At 37.3% G+C, this 27,762-nt stretch overlaps 3 protein-coding genes across 6 annotated transcripts; 2 read left to right on the top strand and 1 right to left on the bottom strand.

The window, feature by feature from the left end:
- Positions 1–2,601: 2,601 nt before the first annotated feature.
- Positions 2,602–7,575, top strand: LOC112464957. The gene is made up of 5 exons (XM_025032267.1): positions 2,602–2,943; positions 3,356–3,626; positions 3,917–4,186; positions 4,709–4,962; positions 7,507–7,575. The coding sequence occupies exons 1-5, from the start codon at positions 2,687–2,689 to the stop codon at positions 7,520–7,522; spliced, it is 1,068 nt and encodes a 355-aa protein (XP_024888035.1). The 5' UTR covers positions 2,602–2,686; the 3' UTR covers positions 7,523–7,575.
- On the top strand, positions 7,092–23,998 carry LOC112464956 (UPF0676 protein C1494.01). Of its 2 annotated transcripts, none has more exons than XM_025032266.1 (6): positions 7,092–7,904; positions 17,731–17,846; positions 21,048–21,163; positions 21,557–21,701; positions 21,969–22,151; positions 22,658–23,998. In XM_025032266.1, the coding sequence occupies exons 1-6, from the start codon at positions 7,568–7,570 to the stop codon at positions 23,003–23,005; spliced, it is 1,245 nt and encodes a 414-aa protein (XP_024888034.1). In that variant the 5' UTR covers positions 7,092–7,567; the 3' UTR covers positions 23,006–23,998. The 2 variants fall into 2 exon arrangements, with proteins under 2 accessions (XP_024888034.1, XP_024888032.1); XM_025032264.1 differs by having other exon boundaries at positions 17,713–17,846.
- Positions 23,562–27,447, bottom strand: LOC112464955 (translation initiation factor IF-2, mitochondrial). 3 transcript variants are annotated; one of them, XM_025032261.1, is made up of 11 exons: positions 27,338–27,447; positions 26,888–27,029; positions 26,526–26,812; positions 26,124–26,284; positions 25,813–26,039; positions 25,461–25,731; positions 24,614–24,867; positions 24,254–24,512; positions 24,020–24,184; positions 23,810–23,950; positions 23,562–23,748 (listed from the first exon to the last, which is right to left on the bottom strand). In XM_025032261.1, exons 1-11 carry the CDS (start codon positions 27,373–27,375, stop codon positions 23,576–23,578), a joined length of 2,118 nt encoding a protein of 705 aa, XP_024888029.1. In that variant the 5' UTR covers positions 27,376–27,447; the 3' UTR covers positions 23,562–23,575. The 3 variants fall into 3 exon arrangements, with proteins under 3 accessions (XP_024888029.1, XP_024888030.1, XP_024888031.1); XM_025032262.1 differs by having other exon boundaries at positions 27,273–27,400; XM_025032263.1 differs by having other exon boundaries at positions 27,130–27,368.
- Positions 27,448–27,762: the final 315 nt, after the last annotated feature.

Below are 27,762 nucleotides of genomic sequence, written 5' to 3'. Positions count from 1 at the left end.
TATTATTATTATTATTATTATTATTATTATTATTATTATTATTATTAGGAATATAAAATTTAATTTTACACACTTGAGAAACAGTTTTTTTTATTTGAGTAATTATGAGAATTAATTTATTATGTTGTTTTTTATTTTTTTATGTCTTGAAAAGAGTAAAATCGACTATAATAATTACTAATATTATTAATAATCAGCTATGCAGTAAAACTTGATATCAACTGTGAAAATCAACAACAAATGACAGACCGATGCACGTATAACTGCGGGCCTAAGCGTGTAAGTTCTACGAGATACTTATTACGGTTTTTTTATTGGTTATAATTAAAAACTATTGTAACTTCGACATTTATGTATAAATTTTTTTTTACTTTATTTCATCTCCAGAATAAAATAGTAAAATATTTTACGGTAATTGCGAGACACCCTGAATAATAAGCCAGTGCAATTACAGCAATTAAAATAATTATAGTTATCAACTATTTTAGAGCTTTTAACCTAAGTGTGTAATCCAAAGGTGAAAGAATTATTCATACTAATGCTCAATTATTCATTAGTAATGTCACAATAATTTTCAGATAATTTAAATATTTAAAAATGTATCTTTTTTATGTTAAATTTTATCGTTGTTGTCCTAATTTTTAATTTAGTTGTTAATAAACAATTATACTGCCGTCCAGTTATTACTAGCATATAGTAATTTACATTTCCAAATTATATAGGATATTTCCAAATTAAACAATCTTATTTTAACAATATGTTCTGTGAATAAAAATAAAAAAATAAAAAAGTTATGTGTATAAATTACGTACATGTTTTTAAAAGTATATATAGTTTACTCTAATAAAAAAAGAAATTAATTTCATTAAATTTTCTATTTCAAAATGTCGTGTATAGCGACCGTAATATGAGAACATTTTACATTCTTATTGTTGAAAAGTTTGCCTGGGCTTCTGATATTATAATGAAAATACTTTAATGGAATCAAAATGGAAATATTTTAATATTTGCATACATATATATATTTTAATTGTAAGTTAATCATATTTAGTTATAACATTTATACAAGTACAGACGGCGTCAATTATGCTTTCCTATATGTGTTCTGGGGATTTCTACAATGCACGTTATATGTAGCTACTATGCCTTCAGGTGGAAAGCATTAATGACGCCGTACATACATTTATATGTCCATACCTATACGAGTATTTGTATACGAGTACACTCTACCGGCAGGAATGCCTGGACATAATACATATACATATACATGTACATATATGTCATATACATATCAAAATGTCCAGGCATTCTGCCGTTGACACTTTAAATATCAAAATCTCGAGATATATCGACATCGACCTAGCGAGAACGACATATATGTCATCTTAGACATGCTCTTCACGTTGTACATTCTATATTTTGTAGTTTATACGAACGTAATCATAACCAAATTGACAAATTTATTTTAAAGATTCAAGAAATTATATCCCATTTTAGCGCACGATGCTTACCGGTAAGTTTTATTCGAATGTTTATTCAAACGTTCGTAAAGCGTAAGATTAAATTGCTTTAAATAATCTCAAAGTTCAATCTTAACTCTTTCAATCGCTAAGTTGATGTTACTCAACATCAAACGCATAAAAAGTATTAAACTGCGCTTTTTCTAAGTAAGACATTATAGATAAGACCGAATATGTATGTAATTCTGTATATGTCATATTTTAATATATTATTTTTTATATTAAATAAAAAAATCATTTTTCTCTTTAAATGTTATAATACTTTTATAATAATTAACATAATGTGAAGATAATGTTATTATTATATTTAGAAAATTTGTATTTATTATATTAAATCATTATTTTATTAATTAATTGCTGAACTGACAAAATCGCGATTAAATATATAAATGAAATTTATTACAAATATACGAATGGATGTTTCTCATGCGACCGATAAACAGATCCACAATTTCGCAATATTTCGAGACGAAGAAATTGCGCAACTGTCGTGGTAACCACTTTAGGATACGTGCAATATGCACACGCAAACGCGACCCATTTGCACGCCACGTCAATTATAGCCCCGGCGCGTCTAATTGTATCTCGTCAAAACATTTTTTTTTCTTTACATACTTCTTCCGGTATGCGCAACAATGATGAGTAATAAACGGCACATATCATGCGGCGGCCGCGACACGTGACCATTCGACATTGTAAAATAGTGTTACATACAAAGGTATCAGTGTCAAGTATAGTGATGACAAACAAATTTTCAACCACGTGGAACGAAAGAATATTCGTCATTAATATAAACAATTACGATTTATTCGTATAAGAGTTTTGTCTTTTGCAATTAAATATACAAATACACACACATAGATTTGCACATGAACATATTTTATAACATGGTAGAAATAATCTTTACGTAGAACCATTTATTTTACGCCGTAAATTTCCAAACACTTTTCCAATTAACTTAATTACATAATTAAGATAGATATTTGGAATTATCTTCGTTATCGGTGAAATAATATAACTGGTGAGATAAATATAATTGCGAATTTTCCGGACACGTACCGTATTATTTTGCACGCGCGAGACACTTAGAAGAAGACAAAAAGATAACAACATAACAACAGAGCGGAATTGTCCATCAAATAGGCGCGGCGTCGTGCAGCCGTTGAATGACGGAGAACGGCCGTAGCCTGGTCTACCGCAAAAGAGTAAGCTGCACCTGTGGATGGGAGGTAAAATTCGGTTACGGCGTGGCTTTCACCCTGGCCGTCTTCGAGGCGAAGCGTCTCCTCGTGCTCGCCTTGGAGATATTTGCGGAGTGGCAGGTGATCCGTATCGCAGGTGGTTTCCAACCGGTCGCCCTTACCTTGGCGGACGTAACACTGGGATTGCCGTGCGCCCTTATCACCGTACGCACTATACGCAGGTAACGCTCATTCTACTCGCAGTGATGGACGAACAAGTGAGGCGTGCACTCGCGGAATAATATTTATTAATATATTTAAAAAGTTTTTGCAATAATATAAATAATTATTTTTTTGATTAATTTTTCTTCAATAAATAATTTGGAGGTAAAAAGTATAAAAATGCAAGTTATAACTAAAATATAGAATAGGTACCTTCGGTTTGCATTGAGGAACAATCAAATCGGAAAAATAATTACATATATTATCGTAAAAGTTTACTATTAATTATTACATTATTGATTGTACAAAACATATTATTGTATATTACATTATTGATTATATAAGATTATATTAATTAATTGTATTTGTGTGCTGCAACTCCTTTTATAATCTCTTGGCTTGTGACTTGTAATAATGGATGCGCTCTTGCAGGCGCAAATCGAATCTCTGTCCGAAAACTAGGCGGGTGTTAAGATGTCTTTTGATAATGATAATTGTGTGTACCGCTATGAACACGACGACACTAGTTTCGATAGGGTATCACATCAATGTGAAGCAAGACACTTTAATTGATGTCTTCAACGCCTCCATGCATCTGTACGCCACTGTTGCGTCATATAAATACGCAATCGACGAGATCCAATTTGTGTTACAATGTTGCGGTCACTCCTCTTATATCGATTGGTTTCTCTTCGACTGGCAGGTAATCCTCCAACATTATATTTGTCTCGATTGCAGGTATCGAAAACATTCTAAAAAATTCGCCGATTGACGATGAATAAACAATCCATTGTATTAGTTTAATCTTTTTAAATTCTTTCTTAAAAATCGAAAAATTTTATTGATGTAGGTATTTTATAATTCATATTGTCGCATTTCTATTATACTTTTGATAATAAATTTTTTTAAATAAAGAACTTTTCTTTTTGATTGAGAGATCGATAGGAAAAATATAGGAATGTATATAAATTTGCGATATATATTTTCAACAAGAAAGTAGATTACGCGTCTCGTGTGGAAATGGCGGAACAAAACAGAATCTCGGATGAAGACTTTAGAAGTCTTGGAGTCCCTTTTAGCTGCTGCAACTTGCGCGCTGCGGCACCTTGTATGCACTTAGAGATGACGGATGACAAAACTATAAACGTGAACGGCTGCGCGGAAGTCATCAGTCCTATTCTTCTCAGAATCGTCATAGTCGCTTACGTTATGACTATCACTTTGATCGTTATACAAGTGCTACTGGCCTTTCTAATTACCAGAGTATGTTAGCTTGTCTAATCTGATCTGTGCTAAGCGTTCCTAAAATAAAAATTACACGACAATGATTATTATCGGTATATTATCATTCCCTTGATAAAAAAAATTCATTTTACATCATATAATAATAATGGCACTTTACTGAAAATTTGCTACAATCAATCACTTATTGCAACTGTCGCAACAGAATATTCGTGATTGAAAGATTTAACTTAAAATTAATTAGACCAAAACCCACGGTCGAAACGTCTTGACGATTAATCCGACCAAAACCAATAGTCGAATTGTCACGACACTGATAGCCAAACGTTGTCGATTAAAAATAGAGTTTTTCTCGTTAATTGGCGGAACAAACATATACTTTTCTGTCAAAATTAATTATTTAATTATTTAAATTAAATACAATTTAAATTAGATACACGTGTAAATCCAAACTATCTTGATTAATGTCTCAAATTACTCTCGTAACAATTCCGCAAGCACTATTGTCTATCCATATCTCCGACGTCACTTCTATTATCACAGATGGTCTGCAGATTTGTCCCTCTGGGAACGTCCTTTCCTCGGGTAAGATGTTCCGCTGTGCCATTCTCTATTACAAATACATCGTCAAGGACCTACGTGCCACGACTTTTTCCACTTAAGAAATCCGCTTGGCGCAAAAGACCGAGCATGCACTATTGTTCGTTAACAGCTAAAGACGTTTTCACCAAGGAGAACCGGAAAATTAGACTGCCTAAGGTCAGACGCAGATATCCCATTTTGAATCACGGAAATCGGTAAGTGGAAATCTTTTTAATATAAATAGAAAGACAGAGAGAGAGGAAGAGAGAGAGAGAGAGAGAGACAACTGCTTTGAATTTTTTAAACTAAATAACTTCTTTTAAAGATCGCTTTTTTGTATGTTTTTTATAATTATTACTTAGTATTTTAACGATAATAGTCAAATATTGAATTAATTATAATCTAAAAACGTGAATTTCTAAAAGATTTAGAAATACCTTTTGATAAAAAAATAAAAAAATATATAATAAGTAATAAAAACAAGGTATTATGAAATTTTATAGTAAAAATAACTTTTTGTGTAAGTAATTATTATAGAACTTTAGTTTCGTAACTGAAAAATTGTCATTTTGAGTATGAAAAGATGAAAACAACTGTGGCGCTTTGCTTAATAGTACTTGGGACGTGGCGAAGATTAAACCAAGCGTTCACGAGGAGCACAGAATATCCGTGGAATGTCTTCGTAACAAATGCGCGCGTTGAAGCCACTTTGCGTTAATGAACCATAGATCTTCGGAGCGATTAAAACGGCGGCTGTCTTTCGAACATACTGCGTATTAACGATTGCAAAACGCTAATTATCACGATTAGAGGTAAGTCGTGTCATCGGCTAGACAATGAGTAATCTGGTGGGAAGCAAGTAAATTTCCTGTCTGAAAGCCGATCGACATCGGAAATTCAGTGTAGTTTAAGACGTCGAACGACAACGAGGACGAGCGATGCTTTCGCTTTCGCCGTTGACGTCATTCAAGTACTTGTAACTTTGTTCTGTAGCTTCGATCTTATCGCGCAACTTTATCGCATACATTTTATTTAATGCGTCAGGATATCTTTTTATAATGAATTTACGATAAAATGAGTTCACATTACAAATGTGATTACCTGTTCTGTCTTTTCTGCATGCGATTTTCAACGATCATAGTTGTTCTAATTGCTATTTCGTATCAAATTGACAGTTTTAGAGACTGACGCGGTATTTCTAAAAACTGCAGGCGACTTTAAAGCCACTCGCGGTATTCGATGCGCGTTAATCTTCCGCGTGCTCCTTTTTGCGCTTATTCTGTAGACCGACTGTAATAGAACCGGTGACGTCCCATGAGCGAGAGCTCGTGTTCCTCTTATTGCATTTCATCGGCACTTTCGTATGCTGAAAATACAGTTCTGGAGAAACCCGAAAAGTCCCCCGAACGAGGTTTATAGTTCACGCGACGAAAACGCAACTAGCTCCATGCTCGATTATTCGAGGAAAGAATATCTACTCCGGTCTACTTAAGATTTAGATCGTACCGATTGCGATTGTACGTATAGTTTATCATTTTCCCGAGTGTGTGTATGAAATGAACTAAATACACGGACATTATGAAAATAACAACGAAACGTTATTTTGCAGTAAACTTTCATATCAAATGCGTTTTAAGGTTTAAGGTAGTTCGTCCGTGACAATACTGTCAAAAAGTTAATGATATAGACAAAATGATCGATATATAGTATCTGGCTAGGATTGTCCGCGTTATATCCATGTGTGAATAAGAATCTTATATGCACATATATATATATAAATATATATATGCATATATAGACACTAATGTGTACTATTAGATCTTTAAAGTGTAGTCGTCCACCGCTATCAGAAATTGTGTACTTTACGTATCGGATTTAGACGGTCAAAGGTTTTGTAATTTTGTAAGAATATCCTTGCAAGTCTCTTTTATCATCTTCTTGTTCTTTATTAAAACCGTAAAAGTAGTTTGATCTCTACAATTAGAAATCGATATCGGAAGCCGTTTTCGTTTTATGATACATGTAAAAAGTGCTAATTTTGACTTTTATTATTTCAACCGGTCCGGTAATGTTTACATTAATATGCCGTCCAAATTTTACAAGATTCCTAAGAAAATAAGTTTACGGACGTACTACCTTAAACAAATAAACGGCAGATCGCAAAAATGATTTTCCGCGCGCGCGCGCCGATCTTCGACGACGCCCGGGACGGGGCTCGGCCGCGCTCGGCCGCACTCGGCCGCATTCGATCGCGCTCGGTTGCGCTCGGCGGCACTCGTGAGCGCGCGGAATGCTCGAGGCTCGCGAAACGGTTGCGGGCGCGGGCTGCGGGCCAGTCGGCCCAGTCGCGGCAGTTTGCGAACGGCCGCGCGACGGTACGGTTGATTGGGAACGCGGTGATCAAATATGGTCAACCGAGAGTGATCGCTTACTCTGAAACCCGCCATCACGCCGTCGTAGCATGTGCCCGCTAGTCCGCAGCCACGTATGCCGCTTACCGCATCGCGAGCCGCACAATAAACTCGTCTCCTACGGCTACCGTTAAGGGCAGCCATATTCCTCCGCGCGCGGGGTTTTTTTTTCTCCACGCTCGCGCGCATGTGACCCCCGGGGGGACACTCCGGAGAATCTAGCAACCCCCTTTTAAATCCGCGCTTTGCCGCTTTGATCCACGCGCGCGTGGTCGCGAGAATATCGTATGTGTATAACGTGTGTGCCTGTGCGCGCGTGGTAGTATGATCTTCTCTTGGATATTCCAGTGAGTCCGTGTGGTGAGCGCCTTATACCGGGTGACCGAGTCGAGCGCGCGCGAAGCGGCGTATGGTCTTTTTTTTCTTTTGCTGTCGCTCTCGCTGCGGAGCACAGAGAAAGAGAGAAAGAGGCAGGGGGAGAGAGAGAGAGAAAGTCGAGAGCGGCAGTCGGTCTGCGACGAGAGTACATCGGCAGGGATTCGAGAGACAGATAGAGAAAGAGACTGACGGGGGAGCGGCGGGAGAGGAGGGAGCGAACCGGCGTGGTAAAAGGAATCTCGACCGATTTCCAAGGAGACCCCGGCTTGTCAGGATGAGTTATTGCACCAGCGCGCCCATGGTCACGCACACTTGCGAGACTCTTCTCAGCAAGTGCGAAATCCCGATCATCGACCTCGCTCACATGGGTGAGTGGCTTCTCTCTCTTTTTTTTCTTTTTTTGGAATCTATACACGTCTCGTCCGTCCGCGCTCGCTTCGTGGAAAGTGTGCGGAAACACCGCGACGCGAAACGCGGGCGTTGACGGCCGTGATTTTGCGGGAACGGGGCGATTTCGAAATTGTTCACGAATGCGCGGTGAGCGAGTCCGTCTCTTTCGCGATCCGATAAAACGCCGCGCCGCGCCGCGCCGGCGAGGAACGTCGAACGAACCGGCCAGTCCGGCCGCCGAGAGATCTCGTTGCCGGTGTCGCAAGTCGGTCGTAGGTCGGCGACGATGACGAAATTAACGGCGTGACCGAACTGGACTGACGCACCTCGGAATCACGCGCGAAATTTCAGCGCGGATAACGCCTCCGGTTCTCCGGAGGAGTAGTAATTCGAACAAAAGTCTGTCCGGGAATTGTAGCTGCGAGAAGTCACAGGAGCCTTCAGCGTCTCGATTATTATTATATACAAATATATGTTATAGTATTATTATTATATGTAGTATTATTATATACAATTTTATTATATACTGTTAAATATTAAAGGACGAAATTTAAACTAATATCTTGTGTTAAATAATATTCTGTTATTTTTAAGTACCATATGTGTCGGAATTTATTATTTTAACACAAAACCGTGTTATTTTTTATTATTTTAACGCAAGACACGTTATTTTAACTCTATTGGTTTAGTTGAATTAATCCTGTATTATAGTTAAGTTAATAACATGTTGAGCGGTGACGACCTATAAGAATGGTTAAAAATGACTTAAATTGAGTATAATTTAATACTACGAATTTAACAGTACATGCAAATATAAGCATAAATTTGACTAATAATTTACGAATAGCGCTGATTCTCATTAATGTTTTAGAGTAATGTTAAATTTTCGATTTTAGTCGTGACAAAACGTTGAGAGACTAACTGATTAAATTGAAATTAATCATGGCAATATCGATCAATATCTCTCTTGAGAGTTTTTGAAACAACTTTGTTCTCTTCTTCCTCGCTAATAAGTTTATTACAAACTGCGATCGCGAAAATACGGCACGTTTTCGCACGTGCGCGAAAAAGTTGTTTTATCTTGCTATTGAGAAGACACGTATCTCCGTTATCGAACCTCGATTCGATTTGTCTTCGTTTATCACTGTTATTATCTGCCCGAGAGACTTTAATAAGACATTCAATTGTCGGAATATCGCACATACATCGTAGCGTATTTATAGTATAATAATAAAATCTGAATCTCTTTTCCTCTCGGAGCTCTGGACTTTCCAGAGTTTTAGTTATGCCCACGCCATTTAGCGTAGTATAAAGGTCAGGTTTTCTTTTTGAGCAAGAACATCAATAGCTGTCGTTGTATCAGAGTGTAGGCGACGCAAATTGCGAGTGCATAAAGCGTAGTAAAAATAAATGGCATTTATTTATTGTTGCGTCTAACAGAAGTTCCATTCAGCACGTTTTCTATAGCGCCTTCAAACACTTTATCCACTTCCACTATCACTATCACGTATATGATTTGCATGATCTTACAATTATTTCCCAACCGTTTTTTATTAAATCGGAATTCTATTATATTTTATGATTCGATTTTAAAAAGAAAAAGGCCGTAGAACAATATCGTTAGATATTTCTGGTTTAAATAAATTTTAACAAATAACAGTGTTTTGCTTTATCGGCTTTATCGACCCAGTGTTTTTACATTATCATGTACTAGACAGATAAAGCAAAACACCGTTTATTTGTCCGTTAAAATTTATTTACTCTGCGATCTCTTTGTTTGCGAAATTCGTGAGTCTGTCGGACGTTTCTAAGGCTAAAAGAAAGACCGAAGAAAAACATTTGTGTTATTATTATATAAAATCCTGATTCATGCCTTTTCCTTTGACATATTTTTTATTTCTCTCTTGGGACAAAGTGCTCAAGATAAATTTTAAATAATGTAATCAATAGTCGCGTTCTCTTGGGAAAATTACATATGGCAATGCCAGATAGTAAGGTATCAGTGGGAGCAGGACACCCTGTATAAACGTTCGAGGGCGCCAAGGGAGGGGCCCTTCTTTGTGAGAGGGGCTCTGACCTCAACGGATCGTCGGACCCGCGATAGGCGCCTCCGGTTGCCCGCTGGCTGGTTCGTCTGGCTAGGTGCCTGGCCTCGTTGCCAAGCAGCCGTAAAACCGTCGTCGTCTCTCACTCTCGAATCCTCGAAATTCCTCGCGAACCCGAACATCCGGTCCTAACGAAACGTGCGGATCATCGTCCTGCCGGAGTCAGGCAGACTCTCTCGCCTGCGATCCCTCCGCTTCCTCGGGTTTTGTCAACGGATTTCGCGCACGTTAAAATTATCCTGGTCCAACGAGTCGCGTATTTCCGTTGAATTTTACAAAGCAAGAAATACACTTCAGATATCTCTTTAATCAGTTTCTTCCTTCATTATTACTGTTGATTGCTATTCTCATTGACGATTCTCTTTTTTTTATTTCATTTGTCACGGAAATTGATGATTGGAACAAACGTTACTGACGTAATAAGCACGTATCGCCTTATGGATTGACCTCAGAGATCCATTTATAATCTAGAAAAACAAGACTAATCGATTAATTTGCACAAATATTATGCCAAGCTGTTAAAATACCGACGCCGGTTATTTGTCCTGCCACATCTGCGTAGCTTGAATAATTACTTTTCACGGTGCGCTGAGAATTTAATGTAACGTAACGTTATTTCTCCCAGCGATTGCGCATTCGTATCTGCATGCCACGTACCATAACGTGTACTTTTCGAGAGGCACCTGTAACATGAAAAATTCTCTATTAAGCGGCGTGAGAGTCCTTGAGCGCGAAAAATCGTTTCCTTTCTTTCCTTGTCGCGACTTGGCCGTTAATGGCCAGCGTGGTGAATATATACGTAAGTAGCGTGTAAAGTCGCGTCTACAGTTGAGCAAACACGTACGATGAGTCGACTTGGGGGGGGGGCGGCCCCCCATTCCACGAAGCGAGCTAGAACGTTAAACGGGAGAATAGAGCGATCCATTCAGAAATTTTTCCAACGCTTCGAAAATCTCCGATGATTATCAATCTTATCGGAGGTAAAACGTTTATTTTTCCGCTTGTAATCTAGAAAATATCTTCCAAATAATATGGAAAGCCTTTGATGACTCAGCAGATAAAACTTCTCTTAAATGCCATAGTATGACATTAATCGGAGTTCTAAGTCGGCCACCGCGATAGAACTCTAAACGGATATTATCTGACCTGAAAAGTAACGACCTACTCTCTTTCGGTTAATATTGAGCCAAATTTCGTGACGTTGCGCGCTCATCGCGATTAGCCGTCTATACGGTTATTAAATTACATAAGGGCAAAGCTAACATCCACACATCTGTTGCAACGTCTGTTCGCCATTTAAAGATCGTGTGTGCTATCCAAGCAGCGCTCGCGTGCCATTGATCACCTATATTCTAACGGTTCTAAAGCCATAGATGTATCTAGGTAGATCAAGCCGGTCCCCCTCCCTCTGAAAGTATTTCTCTATACTCTATATATACAAATTTCTACGCGGCTAAAAAAAAACATTTGCACTTTTACTCCGATTTTTGGCTATCGAGCGAACACTTTCTTTGCTCTCGAATAATTTTAAACCGACTAGTATTTATTATCATTGTCAAGACGAGAAATGCGTTTCTCTCTTTTTTTCCTTCAATTACATTTGTGAAGCCCGATTGGCTCATCGTCGTGCGTGCTCTATCCGCTATCGCATTATTTGCAGCTTATTGGTAAAAGTCTGGCTGACGTCGCGCGAAGTAGAACACGCGTGTGCACTCGTGAGCACTCGTGTCGGCTTTAAAACACGCTCGAATTTACATGCGGCTTAAATAGCATGTAACACGGCGTTGTACCTCGTGGCCAGTGAAATATCTCGCGCCGCGCCTTCACGTCTGGCGGGTCTGGATTATGATTTAAATATTTGTCGAACGTAGAAAACGATGGTCCACGAGAGAAAAGCATCGTAACGCGTCTCGGGATTTGTCTTCGTATGCTTACCACATGGTCATGTCATGTTGTCTTTCAGGTATTACTCTGCGAGACATGCCACCGGGAAAGTCCTTTAATGGTTTCTTGAGAAATGGAAAGCCTTTACGCCCTTTCACGTGATATATGTTTTACTACATTAAAAGAAGCAACTCTCGTCAAAGCCTAGCGTAAAAAATTTCGACGAGGCTCGAATTCACATTGTTGATTTTTCTATTTATGTATAAGAATAGGAATTTAAAAATTTCTTTTCTTCTGTTTTATTTCGATCTTTGTACAATTTACTTTAATTTTACATAATTTGTCAATAATTTGTCAACAACATCTTGACATATAACTTGATTAAATTTAGCTCACAATCTATTTTTATTTGCAATTGATTTCATTCAATCTTGCTTAATGCCTTTGATTTTTGTTTGATCTTTTTTTATTTGTCCGCACGCTTTCAGTTTACACGCATCACGTACATGCGTGCGGAAGGCTAATGACCATATTGCGAAATTTTGATGCGACAGGCACTTAGGAACCTCCCAGCTTACGGAATTTGCGACGGCCGCGGCGGGGGGCAATGTTGTGGCAAGTAGAAACGTGAGACAACAGAGTGTATATGATGGAAATTATGGGATTATAACTACAAACGATGATGTGTAAGATTGCGACGGTTTGTCGGTGTCTGGATGTCGTGCAAATGTGCATATGTGCACATTAAACGTGAGACAGACTCGAGATATCTGTGAGAACGCGAGAGTTTATTTTTTAACGACTCAGAATGTCAATGAAGCGAAATCAATCTATCCGTCGTTTTAAACGTAAGAATCTGTCCGTTTGCAGTCTATTTTGGTATTATAATAAAAGAATAAAGGCAAATGTGACAGCTTGACACGCTTCGCTATTTTAAAACTCTTTCTTTTGCATTAATTCCAAATTAGCGCGCTCTTACGATAAGTACTAATCTCGAAGTGAAATCAGTAAAAAGATATGCAAAAACTGCAAAACATCCTGATATGGGATGACGTAGCTGCAAGTTCGATGTTGATATCGTAGAATTGATAACAATACGTTGAGTTACAGTTGCGCTTTGTGTTGCAAATACAAAAGTATTTGGTATTTGCGACTATAATTGCATAGTAAAATAATCTTATATGTATAGATTTTTCGATCAATGTCATTTTTATCATATTTATAGTACGACTTATTATATACATAAATCACAGGTTATAGTAGTAAACTATGTTATATGGTTGAATAAATGCAAGTTAAACATAAAATTATGACAACAATAATGACAACAATAATGTAGTATGGATCAGCTATAATTTGCATTGTTAAAATAACTACAAAAATGTAATTGGAAATTACCGAAAATAACTTAATACTGAAATTGTAGTAACTGTAACTATTTTATTCTCTCAGTGTAACTTTGTATACGTGCAGAGGATTGCAGATATATTAACAAAAACTCGCGGAAGTTTGTACCGTTGAGATACGTGTCGTGAATAAAAAACGTCTCTTCCACTTGTTACGTTTCGTTTAGATGAGTACAGATTTAAAAGCCGAAAAATTTATTCGCAAAATAAGAGCGTTATCGGATCAAATCTCGTTTGCGTGTGCATAAATATATATGAAAATCAACGCGATACATTCACACGCGCACCAAATGCATCATAAATTGGACATTGTCGAATATCGAGATCTTTCCTTTTATCGTCTTCATATCGCTATATCGAAGCTGTTTTTCCTTTTGTTTATGTAGATAAATCCAGCAATTTTATACGCAGAAAGCATAAAATGCACATTTCCACGAAAGATTGTCGTATTTTTCTCACAAATCACAAAACTCATAAAGCAAAAATAAAATGCATTTAAGCTTTATGTATCTTTTATATGAATTTATTTATTTTCATAAACACAATCGTGAATTTACGGGACCAAGAATTAAGACGTATATATGGCTATTAGATTAAAAACAAAATTATCCTACTAATTAATATTAATTTAACTATACCGATGTAAAGTGAGAAAGAAAGTACAACAGGAAAAGAGAAGAGAAAGACAAATAAATTAATTTGGAGATCAAGAGTTGAATATTAACTTTTTAACTTTTTATTTGTTTGTAAAAGATCGAACATGTCTTAAGTGGATTTTCTGTTTTAATGATTGAAAAAGATAAAAGAGAGAGATTAAGGTTTATTTTAAAAATAAACCAATCTTTACATATACATCAATTATGTTCTCTCTAAAGCAAATTTGTACTATGAATTCGTATAATTAGTTGAACATGTGTGTTAATAAATATAGCCTAGATGGTTTCTCTCATTCCTCCTTTAATTGAATCTGGATGTAATTTTATCTAAACACATTAATATATTGTTAATTATTTTAAAAATTGTAAGAGTATATAATTGAGCTTTCGACCGTTAATTCGACGAATTTTCGGATAATAAACAAACATACATCATGTCGCAGAGTGTATCGATTAGATTATGAATCGAAATGTCGAAATAATGTTATATCGATAATATCGGTAATAGATTATAAATCTAGTGTGTGTAGATATCAATAAGATATATCGAGGGAATAAATATTTTATGTTTGTGCCGAACGAGCCTATTTTTAGGATCGTGCATCGTCCAAAGTTAATTTCAAGATATTTTTAGTAAAATTCGAAAAACATGTTTACAATATTGTAGTTTCAAAACATGTGAAGAGAAAGAAATGAAGTTTTTGGACTAAAACTGAAAGCTCTTTTTAATAAAATTGTGGCAATTTATGTTAATATATTAAACACAAATTCATAAAATTATGCAAAACTTGTGTGATATCAAATAAAAAATTCACAAATGCAAAATAGTATAAGCTATCAATATGGATTAAATATACTCTTTGTATTATTTACTAATATCTGGAATATCCATGGATATTAAGTAATATCGATGGCAATGATATAAAATTTATAACATTTGCAAGTGTAATGTCGCACTTGCCAGTAAACTACATATCGCGCACCTTCGGAGTCGATGTCCGGTAACGGTATACCCGATCGTTATACTCTAGGCGAAAGTATCGGGGAGTCTGTCGCTACCAGGAGAAACTCCGACGAATATTTTCTCTGCGATTATATGTACACCCTAGAAACTCGGCCCCTGTCTTTAGTTGCACCTGCCTGTATACCTTTTCTATATCTGTTACGCAAAGGAATACGCGATTGCTGTGTTTTCCGTTTATATTCCGTAAAATTTGTCTCTAAGGTCATCTCTTATGTTAAACGTCGGCTTTGTTATCCCCCGTGTCATTAACCCTTAGTAGCCCATCCTCGATAAGACTACGTTTTCAAATATACTTTTAGTCATCTTTTATGTGCTAATTCGTACTTTAAAGTTAAACAAAATTTCTTCAACAATTTTACTATAGCTACTGCAAAAAGTTAAATACTATAAACAATTGGCGTAATTATCGATATAACAATTGTGATTTTTGTTCTACTTTTTTCTCATGAAATATGAAGTAACATTTTACTTTTCGAACCTTATTAATAATATGTTCGCTGAAATAAAGAGAAAAACAAGTGATATTTAAAACTGGGAGAAATTAAAATTATATCAAATTATTATTCATATTAAAGTAGGGAAACATTTTTAAATAAAGTATAGTAATTGAACTTTTTCTCGTTCGACAGATCAGAACAGATTCGATAAACTCTTCTTGTCGCTGCGATATGATTGTATACATTTCCGTCACGTGGCGAGATGGATTCCATCGCGTTAGATGTTTCGAAACATTTCTTTCTGAGTGCGACAGAACGCATAGACGTTATATAGATCAATCGAGATTAAACATCACCAGCTGGCCGTTGCAGTTCGATCGGGATTAGACATCCGTGATCTATTATTAAAGGCCGACGTTTCTCTTATAGTTTCGCGGTATTGATACGGCTTTGTCGCCGATGACTCTTTCGTCTTTTGCACGATACGAATTTGGCGTCTTGCCCGTGGCCGATGTATGCCTTGAGGACGGTGAAACGAAAGCAGTCCTTCTGCCGACTTTGTCGTCATCGTTGCGTCGCGATGCTGCCAAAATAGCAAACAAAGTAGGAAGAACGCTACGTCCGGCTGACGTCAACTGCACGGAGTACGCACGACGCCGGGAAATTTATTAAAGTACACAATCGTATATATATCGCGTTCATATATATTTTCCTTAACGACGGTTGTGTCGATCTTAGTATATACGGCACATGCTATAAGTAATAATGTTTCTTTCGTTGATATCGCATGTTTCTTATACTCGTGTATAAGAAAATTAAGTATATTATTGTACATTCACGTAAAAGAAAATTACATAAAATGCCATACGTCTTTTTATTCTATCGATATTAATTTTCATATAAACAATAAAAAAAATCTAAATTTTCCAAGTTAATCGATAGTGATCGATTAAAAAAGATACGTTTGTCGCAGATTATCGTAAACCGCTGTGCCGAGACTGCCGAGGTCATCCTCTTTGAAAGACCGCGAGAGTTCGAGGATAATTTTTATAGTGTCAAACGCATAACCGAGAATAAAACTTAATCGCCAAATACATAACCGAGAACAAGAGTTTAATCGAGTGAACGCTGGCCGGGCAAATGTAAGTAATAATCGCGCGATACGCATGCGGAGCATATATCTGCGGTTTGTTTCTCCTCTCCTCATCGCTCATGGACGGATCTCGTTACGACATGAGGCGGACTCGGGGACGATGGCTTTCTCGAGAATCCTGACCTCGCGTCGGCTTCCAAGGCTTGCTGCTAACAGTTTTTGACGCGAAATCACGACACAATAAATGCCATTAACGTCACCGTTTGCAACGTCTACGCTGATGCATAAGTAAATCGAAATTAACTTGTGACTAAACGTGAGATTATTCATACGTTATAATTTCAGTATGCATAATTTTATAATTGTTTCGTTAACATTTCACTTCAGTTGTTCTATTCTGCTTTGTGATCATACAGAATGGGAGAACCGATATTTTTTAGCGCATCTTTATATGGCAACTGATTGCGTCGAACAGTAGCGAAACATTTTTAATATTATTTTATTGTTTTAATAATGTAAAAAAATAAGAAATTATAAATGTGACACGATTGCAATCATAAGATATAATTAGCGATCGTATGTAAGTACAACAGAAAGATGAATCTGTCAGCCAGTTTTGTTTTCCTTACACTTTACTATCACAATATCTGTTTCAATGTCAATGAACGTTTATTAAACGAAAGACTTAATCGATCATCAGTGCGCAGCCAGCATCGGTATCACGTATCGTTTAGAGCCCGGACTCCAGAAACTTAATACTGAATATCCCAACGCTTCCTTAAGCTGCAATCAGCGTTCGGCGAAATCTTCGCGAAATCTGAGCCTTTTCAACATTTACAAACAAACTGTATATATTTGTATTATATATTCTTAATATATATATTATGAAATATACACATAATTATATTTATATAATATAACGTATACTTTAAGTTGTGAATATTGCGTGCATAATACACAATATACAATAGTTGACATTATTTTGCATCTTTTGATATATCAGTTGCACTAAAAATTCGCGCTCAACACAATAATTGGAATTGCTCAATTAGAATTTCCAAAAAATAAATAAAGATAATCGTTTTGGCAAATGCGATAAATACCTATACATAAGCGCAGTAGATTTTCTTTCCGCGCAATCTTATTTCTCGTCTCTGTACTCAAATGTTCTCTTATTTCAGGCATTTTGCTTATTTCAGGCACGGAGAGATGTCCTCAGAAGGGAGTCGTGAAGCAGGTGGCCTCGAAACTGCTAAGGGCGCTGTCCGAGAAAGGATTGGCCTTGCTCGTCAACCACGGCATTCCAGAGTGCAAGGTATAACGAGAGAAGAAAAAAGGGGGAGAGAAACGCGCGTTTGCGAAATGATTAGCGATCGCTTCCTTTTGATTGATCAGGCGAGGCTTCCTTTGATTGATCAGGCGCCGGTGTTGTCGGTCTTGCCGATTTCCGTCGCTCGCAAATGTGTCGTCGATATCACGCGCTGTCGCAACTTACCGTCGTGACCGAATAATTTCAAGCGTCAACTGTAACGAGTCGAGTAATTTACGGCGCCTTTACAATTTGTTATTGAAATAACATCAAATACAAAAATTTATATGTAAAAAAAATGATCACGTTATTTCTGGCCAACTATTTTGTACAAATATTTGAGAAAGAGTATCGAGGAATCTTTTTAGAGCCGGAAACTGCTGAAAATTACAGAAATGCACTCTACTTTCAATATTAATACACAAGAACAAGTGATTAGCAATAATTAGTCACCTAAAGTATAATCGCAAGTAAAATATTACCTGGTATATACACCATATATTAATTCGTGGTACACTGTTCTGGCGTTTATAATTAGTTAACAGTAATGCTCGATAAGCGGGAGCTTTTACAGAGGAATTCGAGTTTCATAATTCACATTTACATAAATCAAATACTGTTTTCCCTTTCGTTATCGTACGCTTATCTCGGAATTCGATATCTAGAGCCGCGACCAAGGAGCGGTTGCGTTTTCAAGGGCCTACGATAAACACAATACTTGTTGCACGTATTGGCCTTGCCGGCATTCATAGTATTCATACCCGCTATCGGAAACATAACTGCGGGTGATACCGCGGCCAGCAGTGGTATCACCCGCAGTTATATTGCAGTTTCGCGCGATAATCCTCCCCACGACTTACGGACTTGGACAATCGCGAGTGTACGTCGATGAGTAACCGCGGCTGACAATGAGTTGATGCAGGAATATTATTCGCGTATATGCACGCGCGAGGAAACACATATCGCGCCGCAAAAATGTGCATTACGTGCCGCTAACATCATCGCAGGAAGATAAGACAATTTCTCAAGGATACCTTTGTAAAATATCGCCCGAAGGAGGATCTTAATTCAGTCCTCGAACACTAATGAGCAGTAGTAAGGAGATTCATTAAAACGCGAACAATCGCTTATCGCTTAAGATAAATATAACCGGATGAGCGTGACGAGTTATTAAATTTCACAGACGTGCTCTTTGTTCAATACGGACTCGATTTTTCGTTTGTCCGTGTTATCAATCGGTAGATTAATTATCAGAATTAACGTTGGAGTAGCTCAGGGATTGGCTCTTTCTCTTCCTTGATACTTTTTCTAGATATGCAGAAAGCCGATTTTTACAAGATTAATCGTTGGCTTCTATCTTGATTGAGCTGATTGTGTGATTTGCCCGGGCAAGCTTCCGCTTTAAGAAGAAAAAGATTATCGCTATTGTTAACTAATTATAAACGTCAAAACAGAGTACCACGAATAATATAGTATCATGTCCAGATAGGCAGATAATATTTTAATACACAGAGTTTATTGTTACTTCTGATTATACTTTAATTAACTAATTACTAATCACTTATTTTCTTATGAATTGTAATTAATATTAAAGTAGAACGCATTTCTATCATTTTCAGCAAAGTTTCCGGCTCTGAGAAGGTTCCTTAATATTTTATCACATATTCCGACGATATCGATCACAATTTGCGAGAACAAAAATCGTCTTCGATCATTTTTGTCCGACTGTCACGGATCGGTTCGAATCTCAAACCGTGAAGCCGCTTGTGACGGACAGTATAATAACGCGGACGGAATATAAGTACTAAAACAAAAGCCACGCTTGTCGCAATCGACGACGGTGCACTTTGTTCTGTGTATTGGTTTCCATTTCTAGTTATTAAAATAGCTCGCGGATAAGCGCGAGTGCGGACATGGACTACGCGATTATTTCGTGACGGAATTAGGAGCGATAATCCTCGGGGTTTTTTTCCTCCGCCGCAATCTGTTCCGTCATTATGTAACGCCGCATGCGATATTACGCCATCGATAATACCAGAATACACATCATGCTCGATCGTCGTCCGCCAGCGGTACCGTGTGTACCGTCAGTGTGTGGCTAAGAAAACCACGTTGCGCCGCGTGACATATGACCCGCGCGTCAAACGCGCGTGAATCATTGTTCGGTACTCTCCGAGACCTCGTGATACCACCTTCTCGATATTACCTGACATTCGGGGAATCGGAGACCGCGCGGAGTGTCCGCGAGCGCGACGTGTTATGAAACCTTATGCAATTATGCAGCATTTAACGTGCGGCGTGCCGCGTATTTAATACTGCGAAAAAAGAAAAAAAACGTGCGCGGACTGAGTTCGAAAGAAGTTTCCGTCAAAACTCGACGCGAGATTACCCGAGCAATTTGAATTGTTAAGTTTGAAATGAGATCACTCGCGTGAAAAATTGAAGAAAACGTATGCGAGCGTACGCCCGCGAGCGTATCGTTTCCCGACGATTTATTTTTGAGTGCGGTTGTTTGTACAATTGCGATGACGTAGGAGCGATATCGCAAATTCTGGCTCTCTGACGTCTTTTCGCAAAAAAATGTCAATTCCTCGGTGCGCTCTGTTCTCTTTTTTCTCTGTTTTTGTTGGAATATTCATCCCCAATTAAGCGAAAGTTAATCAAAGTCAAAGATACACAGAATTTGAAAATATCTTTAATTTCAACGTGGAAATTTTGAAATGAGATTATATTGCATTAAACGAAGGAAACTTGCCTGAATAAGGTCATTTTATATAGTTCAACCAAGCAATAAAAGTTGAAATTTTTAATTTGAGTATATAAGTTTTGATTTAACATTTCTTTTTTTCCATGTATCCAATTCGTCATTCGCGAAACTGCTTATTGCCGAACGTTACCGGAATGATCTAGATATCTTCGCGATGTATACCTCCGCGTTACGCACATTGTCCGTAGGACCGTAACGCAGAATTTGAAAGACGCGATTACGGTTGTCGTGGGTTGTCGAGATACAGGAGATACGCGAATCTCCATTCTCGGGGACAATAATTTTCATCGAAAGCAAACCTTATCGTCGCGTAAATATCCGTTTTTTTTTGCCCGCGTTGCGTCTCGTTCACACCTGGATGACGGCGTCGAGGCGAAAAGTCTCATCACGAATGTCCCGCCTCGCAAGCTTCGCTGTAAATCTATTTTCTGTGTTTGCAGATGAAGGCAGCTTACAGAGCCCTAGACGCATTTTGCGAGCTGCCGGAGGAAACGCGAGCAAAATACGAGCGCGTTTCGCCGGATAATCACGGTTACGTTAAGCCGGGCATGGAGAAGTAAGTTGGAAAATTGCATTCTCAAATTGTTCGCGTAATTCACTTCGCCGCAATTCGATTTAATGAACGCGTTCTCTTCTCTTAACCAACCGCGGTTTGTAGCTCCATAACAGTACGAGAGGCAGCGTGTGTGTCGCTTGAATTCGGCCTTTATCCTAAAAACATTTCTAACAAAATTGATCATTATATAATTATATGCTGCTCATAAATGTAAAATTATTGTAAATTATTTACTTACTGTAAATTATTTGATATGCATATTTTAAATAGTTTAAATAATTATTTTAACAGTTTAAATTTTTCAATGTACTTATGGAATTTGCGGGTACTACTCATACGAGTATAAAAGCTTTTGGCGTTTTATTTAAATTGAATTCATTTTCCTATGATTAGATTTTCGGACGAGATGGAACTTCGCCATACTTTCAACGTGACCGGATGTGGACGAATCCTGCCGGAAGATGAGGTTCATGGATTTAGATCGGCGGTGGACGAATTGACACGTGATTTTAAGCAACTGGCTACCATGCTCCTTAACGTAATAATCCTTGAATAATAATTACGTTTCGTTTATGGATTTAATTCCTGGATCTCTCTTTATTATTTTATCTCTGTTTGCGAGCATCTCTGCTCTATCGTTATCATTTTATCTATTCTTTGGCGGTTGGAGATTTCCTGCGAAGAGCTTCGCCGTGTGTTTGATCTTTGAATTATAATTCTCAGTAATTTCATTAATCAACGAGAGAATAGTCTGATCTCTCCATATAGAATCTAATAAAACGTTGGAAAACCTGGTTCGCTGCAGGCTCTGTCCGTGGGTTTGGAACAGTCCCACGACTTCCTGCTGTCGAAGCATGCGCACATACTCGGCCCTGGCAACGCGTCCACCATGCGTCTCCTCTACTATCCGCCACTCGGTGCACCGGTACAAGGACTGACCCGATGCGGCGCTCATTGCGACTATGGCACTTTCACTTTGTTGGCGCAGGTATGCAGATTGCGGCATTACGGGCTTGAAACTTAAGTTGCCTGTTGTAGTCTGTCCACCAGAAGGCTACAAGGTCGTAAATAATTTTCTAGAAAATCTGTTCCATGACGCTTTGCGCGTAACGCGTCGTAAATTCTACGTATCTTTATAATTTTGTCGGAGCTGACAGAGATAACTCGGCATGTTCATTCGCACAAAACGGTGCGCAATCGTTTTACGATAAGCGGCTCTAACAACGCTATCAAATGAAACGTGAAGATATTTAGAAACGCAAAGAAGGTATTAGGCACGCATTAAAAGATAATGAATTATTAAATATTAAAACAGAAATGATTTAAACGCAGTTATAAGCTACGCATTGTAAGCTACGATTGAAGAATATCAAATCAATATAAAAGTAACGTTGTATTATGTACAGTATACATATATATGTACAGATCATTGCTAATTACAAATTATTATTAATTATATTCTATAATTTACGTAAGACAATGACATATTTTCAGGACTGCGAGGGTGGCCTTGAAATACAAACTGGGGAAAGATGGGCTAGAGTGGGTCATCTCCCAGGCGCCATATTGGTGAACACTGGCGAGTTACTAGGACACTGGACCAACGGGCAGCTTCCAGCACTCAGACATCGCGTCGTTGTGCCGGAACACTGTGGTCGCGGCCGTCATTCCATCGCCTTCTTTGTGCATCCAGACGACGATATTCCTATCGAGCCGTTAGACACAAAGATTACCATAGCCAATCAGGAAACAACCCCTTGCCGCCTCCAGAAAAAAAAGCGTAGCGTCCTCACGGCGTATCAGCATCTTCAACGTCGTTTTCGCGAGACTTACGCGTCCTAATGTGCTACATCCCGAATATTCTGTCAGGGTGATCTAATGGACCCAAAACCGGAAGCTTAGTCTTCTTCACACACACGTGGAGTAAAGATAAAATTTCGCGGAAATTCAGAAGAGATCGATTTTACGGGCAATGAAATTAAGATTACCGCAAGCTATGTTTTAAAGCGTGACCAACATATTTTGCTGTACATTGCTTGATATATTATAAAAGAAAAAAATATGTTTAAAAAGTGCATAATATCCATTCCGTTTAATGTGAACATCCAAAGAACAGAATTTTCACCGATACTTTTAATTCTGATCAATCTTAACGGTATAGCTTGGCTGTCTTAATCTCATAAATTGCGTATTCAAGAATCAGATACCTTCACGAAGCGAAATTATTAAACTGAATGTCAAAGAAAAATGTAAAAAGAATGTAAAAGAAGATTGCGAGTCTCAGGCAATAATAAATAAATTTGTACTTAATTCGAAAATATTTCCGTTATTCCTGTACTAAATAACCAACTCGAATGAAGAGAATATACAATATCGTTTTGCTTGATTTAACCTTGCGATCTTTAAAATCCTTTAGAAGCCGGGATCCCAGTCAGTTTCTTGTGGTTTTTGGTATATTTTATAACAAATTAAAACGTCCCCGGTTTTGAAAGACAATGTGGAATCTTCGAATCTCAAGCCGCATTCCACGTCAGTCTTGATCGTTTCCGTTTCATTTTTCAAATGTCTCATTGACACCAATTTCCCTAAAAAGACAAGTAAATGTCATTTTGTTTTTCTTTCACGATTTTCAATCAAGTATTTTACCAGTATACAGGATTTCCTGTCCACGCATCAAGCGGTACATCGCGTCCTTCTTGAGAACGCCTTTGACGCACCGGCAACCCGCAACCTTTACTTTCTTTTTCTTATCTGTGATCTCGAACTCTTGCAATACATTTGCTTCGCCTGTAAAAAAATGTAAGGTCAAGAAAATAAATTTATAATTACTCTACTCTAACATGACTTCTCTCATACCTAGCACTTCTTCAGCATCAACCATTGGAAGTCTCTTATTTAGCTCCTTTTTAATATCGTCAATAAGCTTGTATATCACATTGTATGGACGGATCGATATCTTTTTTTTATTAGCTTCTTGTTGCAAGTCTTTCGTTACACCAACGTTAAAAGGATATATGATGGCTATAAACATTTCATGATGTTGACATTTATAGATAATACTAATTAATACACCATGACATATATTCCTACCGTCAAATGTGTCTGCCATTTGTAAATCCGTCTCCGCAACAGGTCCAACGCCATAATGGATGACACTTAATTGACACTTGTCGTCACTGCCATATGTATTAAAAACGTCTAATATAGCTTCTACAGAGCCAGCGACATCACCTTTTATAACAACGTTAAGTTTGGGTATTTCATCATCGGGATTTTCATTTTTAATAGGCGTTATCAGCTTCCTGTATCTGCCAAGTGCTCTTCTCTTTGCCAGATGTTCTTTATATTCCTACAATTATCAAATAATAATGTAACAGATAAACATATAAGATAAATAACGCCACATAATAATGTATCTCTAATGTTACATTATATTAATAGAAAACTTACTTTCAGATATTCTTCGTGCTTTTTATCCGCTGCAATTTTATGTTCTTGTGCCAGCTGTGTAGCTTTCTCCGCTTCCCTATATCGCATTACCATGCGTACCTTTCTCTCATTCTCAACTTCTAATATCTCATCTCCGGCAGTGGGTAAATTCTTCCATCCGATAATCTGCACCGCGTCAGACAATTTGGCCTCCATAACTGGATTTCCGGAATGGTCAAACATGGCTCTTACTTTGGCCCACGTTAACCCGCTCACTATTGTCAAACATAAAACTTTATTAGGTTAACATTCGAAACTACGAAAATATAAAATGCTTTAAAATGTATTAGAAATAAAGAAATAAAAGACATGAAAAAGCTCGTTTGGGATTTATTCATTATATGGGCGCAACTTCCAACTGGAATTAGTTCCAATGGCCTTGATCTTGACATATGTTGTTGAGGTCATGGTTTTAGTTTCATTTCGTTACACTTCATTGCATTAAAATAGTTCCACATAGGTTTCAAACTTTCCACGTGAAGCGAGGTCCACCCCACACCGTTCCGGTGTTTACCGTACGAAACGAGGTCTATCATTGTACAGTTCGCGTGGAAAGTTAGAAACCCATGTGGAACCGTACAATAATAGACTTCGTTTCACACCGAGCAGTGAACCTCGCTTCACATGGAAAGTTGGAAACTCATATGGAACCATTTTATGTTAAGAGTAATTGCTGTACTTTCAAGTAGAAGAAAATTGGAAGTGCCGCTCGTTTTATGGAATTAAATTAGTTATTTTTAATAGAAACTCTTTTCTTCTCTATTTTTTCTTTGTGTTTCATGTTTAAGGAGAAATATCTTGCTCTTACCAAGAAGTGCACCTTTTCTTAAAGTGCCACGTTGAATTAAAGCTGTCGCTAATTTGCCACGTTGACGATCGGTAGAACACTCGATTACGACAGCTTCGACTAACCCCGTCGGGTCACCTTTTAATCCCACGAGTTCGGCTTGCAATGCTATAGCCTCTGTCAAGATATCTAGGTTGGTTCCGTGCAAAGCTGATATGTTAATGCTTTGAATGTCTCCGCCCATTGCCTCCACTTGAATCCCCTGTTGCGCAAGCATTTTTTGCGTTCTTGTCTGAAATACATGTTTATAAATTATGTTATTCTACTTTTTACGATTCTATTATTCATTAAAATGAATATCAAAATCACGTACAATGTCGGCTTCCGGTTTATCAATTTTGTTGATAGCTACAATAATCGGGACATTCGCAGCTCTTGCCATATGTATACTTTCTATGGTTTGCTCCATTACGCCGTCATCCGCTGCCACCACTAATACTACAATGTCAGTCACTTGCGCGCCTCTCATTCGCATAATATTAAAGGCGGCGTGTCCAGGAGTATCCAAAAATGTAACTGTTTCCCCCGTTTTCAACGTTACTGTCAATCAGAATATTAGAGACCATTTCCAAGAGAACTAATCCAACTGTACGACGAATATTTGAATAAGATAGTACTATTTACCATTGAAAGCTCCAATATGTTGAGTGATACCACCAAACTCCGTCTTTACAACCGATGTGTTACGTAATGTATCCAACAACGTAGTTTTGCCATGATCAACATGGCCCATAATCGTTACCACTGGACGACGTTTTATCAGTACAGATTCATCCGGTGGAGGCCTGAAGAATAAAATACATGCAAAATATAAAAATATAAACAATACAAACATATTATTATATTATCGTATATTTGACTAATGCCCATTTCTACCAATGTAGATTAACTTTAATCTTGGTTTAACTTACTTTCTATCTTTTTCTAACTTTTAGAACTAGGAAAAGATGACAGGTAAGTTAAACCAAAATTAAAATTAACCTGCGTTGATAGAAATGGACATAAGACGGTTAGTTCTATCAATACCGCTTAACAACATTGTAGTCCTTTGTACTCTTCTCCACTTTGCTATCGGGACTAGGAATCACTTTAAACTTTAAACCAAGTTTCCGCACAGCTTTGTATAATACATTCGGATCCTCTACGACAGTATTCTTATTGTAATGTCCAACTGAATCAGTCAGAGAAATTGCTTCCATGACATCATCTATATTCCTTTCTGTGGACGTTGCCAGCTCTGACACCGTCATTCTGTTCCATATATCCACAACTGGCAGTTTTGCCTTCGGTTTGATTTGGGTGAAAGGAATTATCTGTCAGACAAATTTCGATATAACAATATCCGAGAGTTAAAATGTTCTCGTATAGATAAGAAACCAAAGATTTACCTTCCTCTTTGGCTTGCCCTTGAAATACTGTGGGGTTGTATGAAAACGCTGGCATTGCGTGCACGTGAGAAACAAACTGTGTAACATGTATTTCCTCACGTTATCGCTTCTGACAACTTTGCAGAGTGGCTGCCTCAGTAAACTGTAAATTGTGATATAAAATTATTACAGAAAATTCACTGGCCATTAAACCAGATTATATAGATTATTATTGCAATAAAATATACATTTTTTAAATATACCTAAATATATATTAATATATTTATTATATTCTACATTTTTAAAGAGTAAAACTGATAACTGATTGCAGGGCGAAAGGTTATGTTTCTCTTTTGCAAGAATCTTCTCAATTTCTCACAATGTTGTTATAACGAGATACACATACTGAGCAAATTTTGAAGATGTGACTTTGATCATCGTGACAATGTCGGCAGGAAAAGAAATAATCACCTAAACGTCGTACACGTTCTGATCAAGGAAGCAGCCATGTTTGCGTCGATTACACAACCAGATTAGCCAACTTTGAATGATTGAAGGATTTGTTCTAAATTTTCTGTTCATCTTGTCTCTTTTTCTTTTCTATCTAATTATAGTAATTATATGTATCTATTTTATGTTAAATGCAAAAAATATAGTATGATGCAGCTGCAAACAACGAATTTTGGGTAACTTCAACCAAACTCCATCAGTTAGATTAATCGGCGATTAACTTTCAGATAGAAATCATTGTCATTATAAGTTTTATGTTTTACGTCGGTAATTAACTTATCAAACAATTATTTTAACATAAATATAATTAATTTTTTGTCGTTTAACATATAGAAAAAAATTGGATTAGAGATAACCAATTGTATAAATTAAAATTTTTGCTTTAC

This window comes from Temnothorax curvispinosus, unplaced genomic scaffold, assembly GCF_003070985.1.
Source record: "Temnothorax curvispinosus isolate PA1 unplaced genomic scaffold, ASM307098v1 QBEX01014781.1, whole genome shotgun sequence".
Lineage (NCBI taxonomy): Eukaryota > Metazoa > Arthropoda > Insecta > Hymenoptera > Formicidae > Temnothorax > Temnothorax curvispinosus.
Note: the sequence above shows the minus strand (reverse complement) of the source record. Positions and strands in the feature narration are given on the sequence as shown.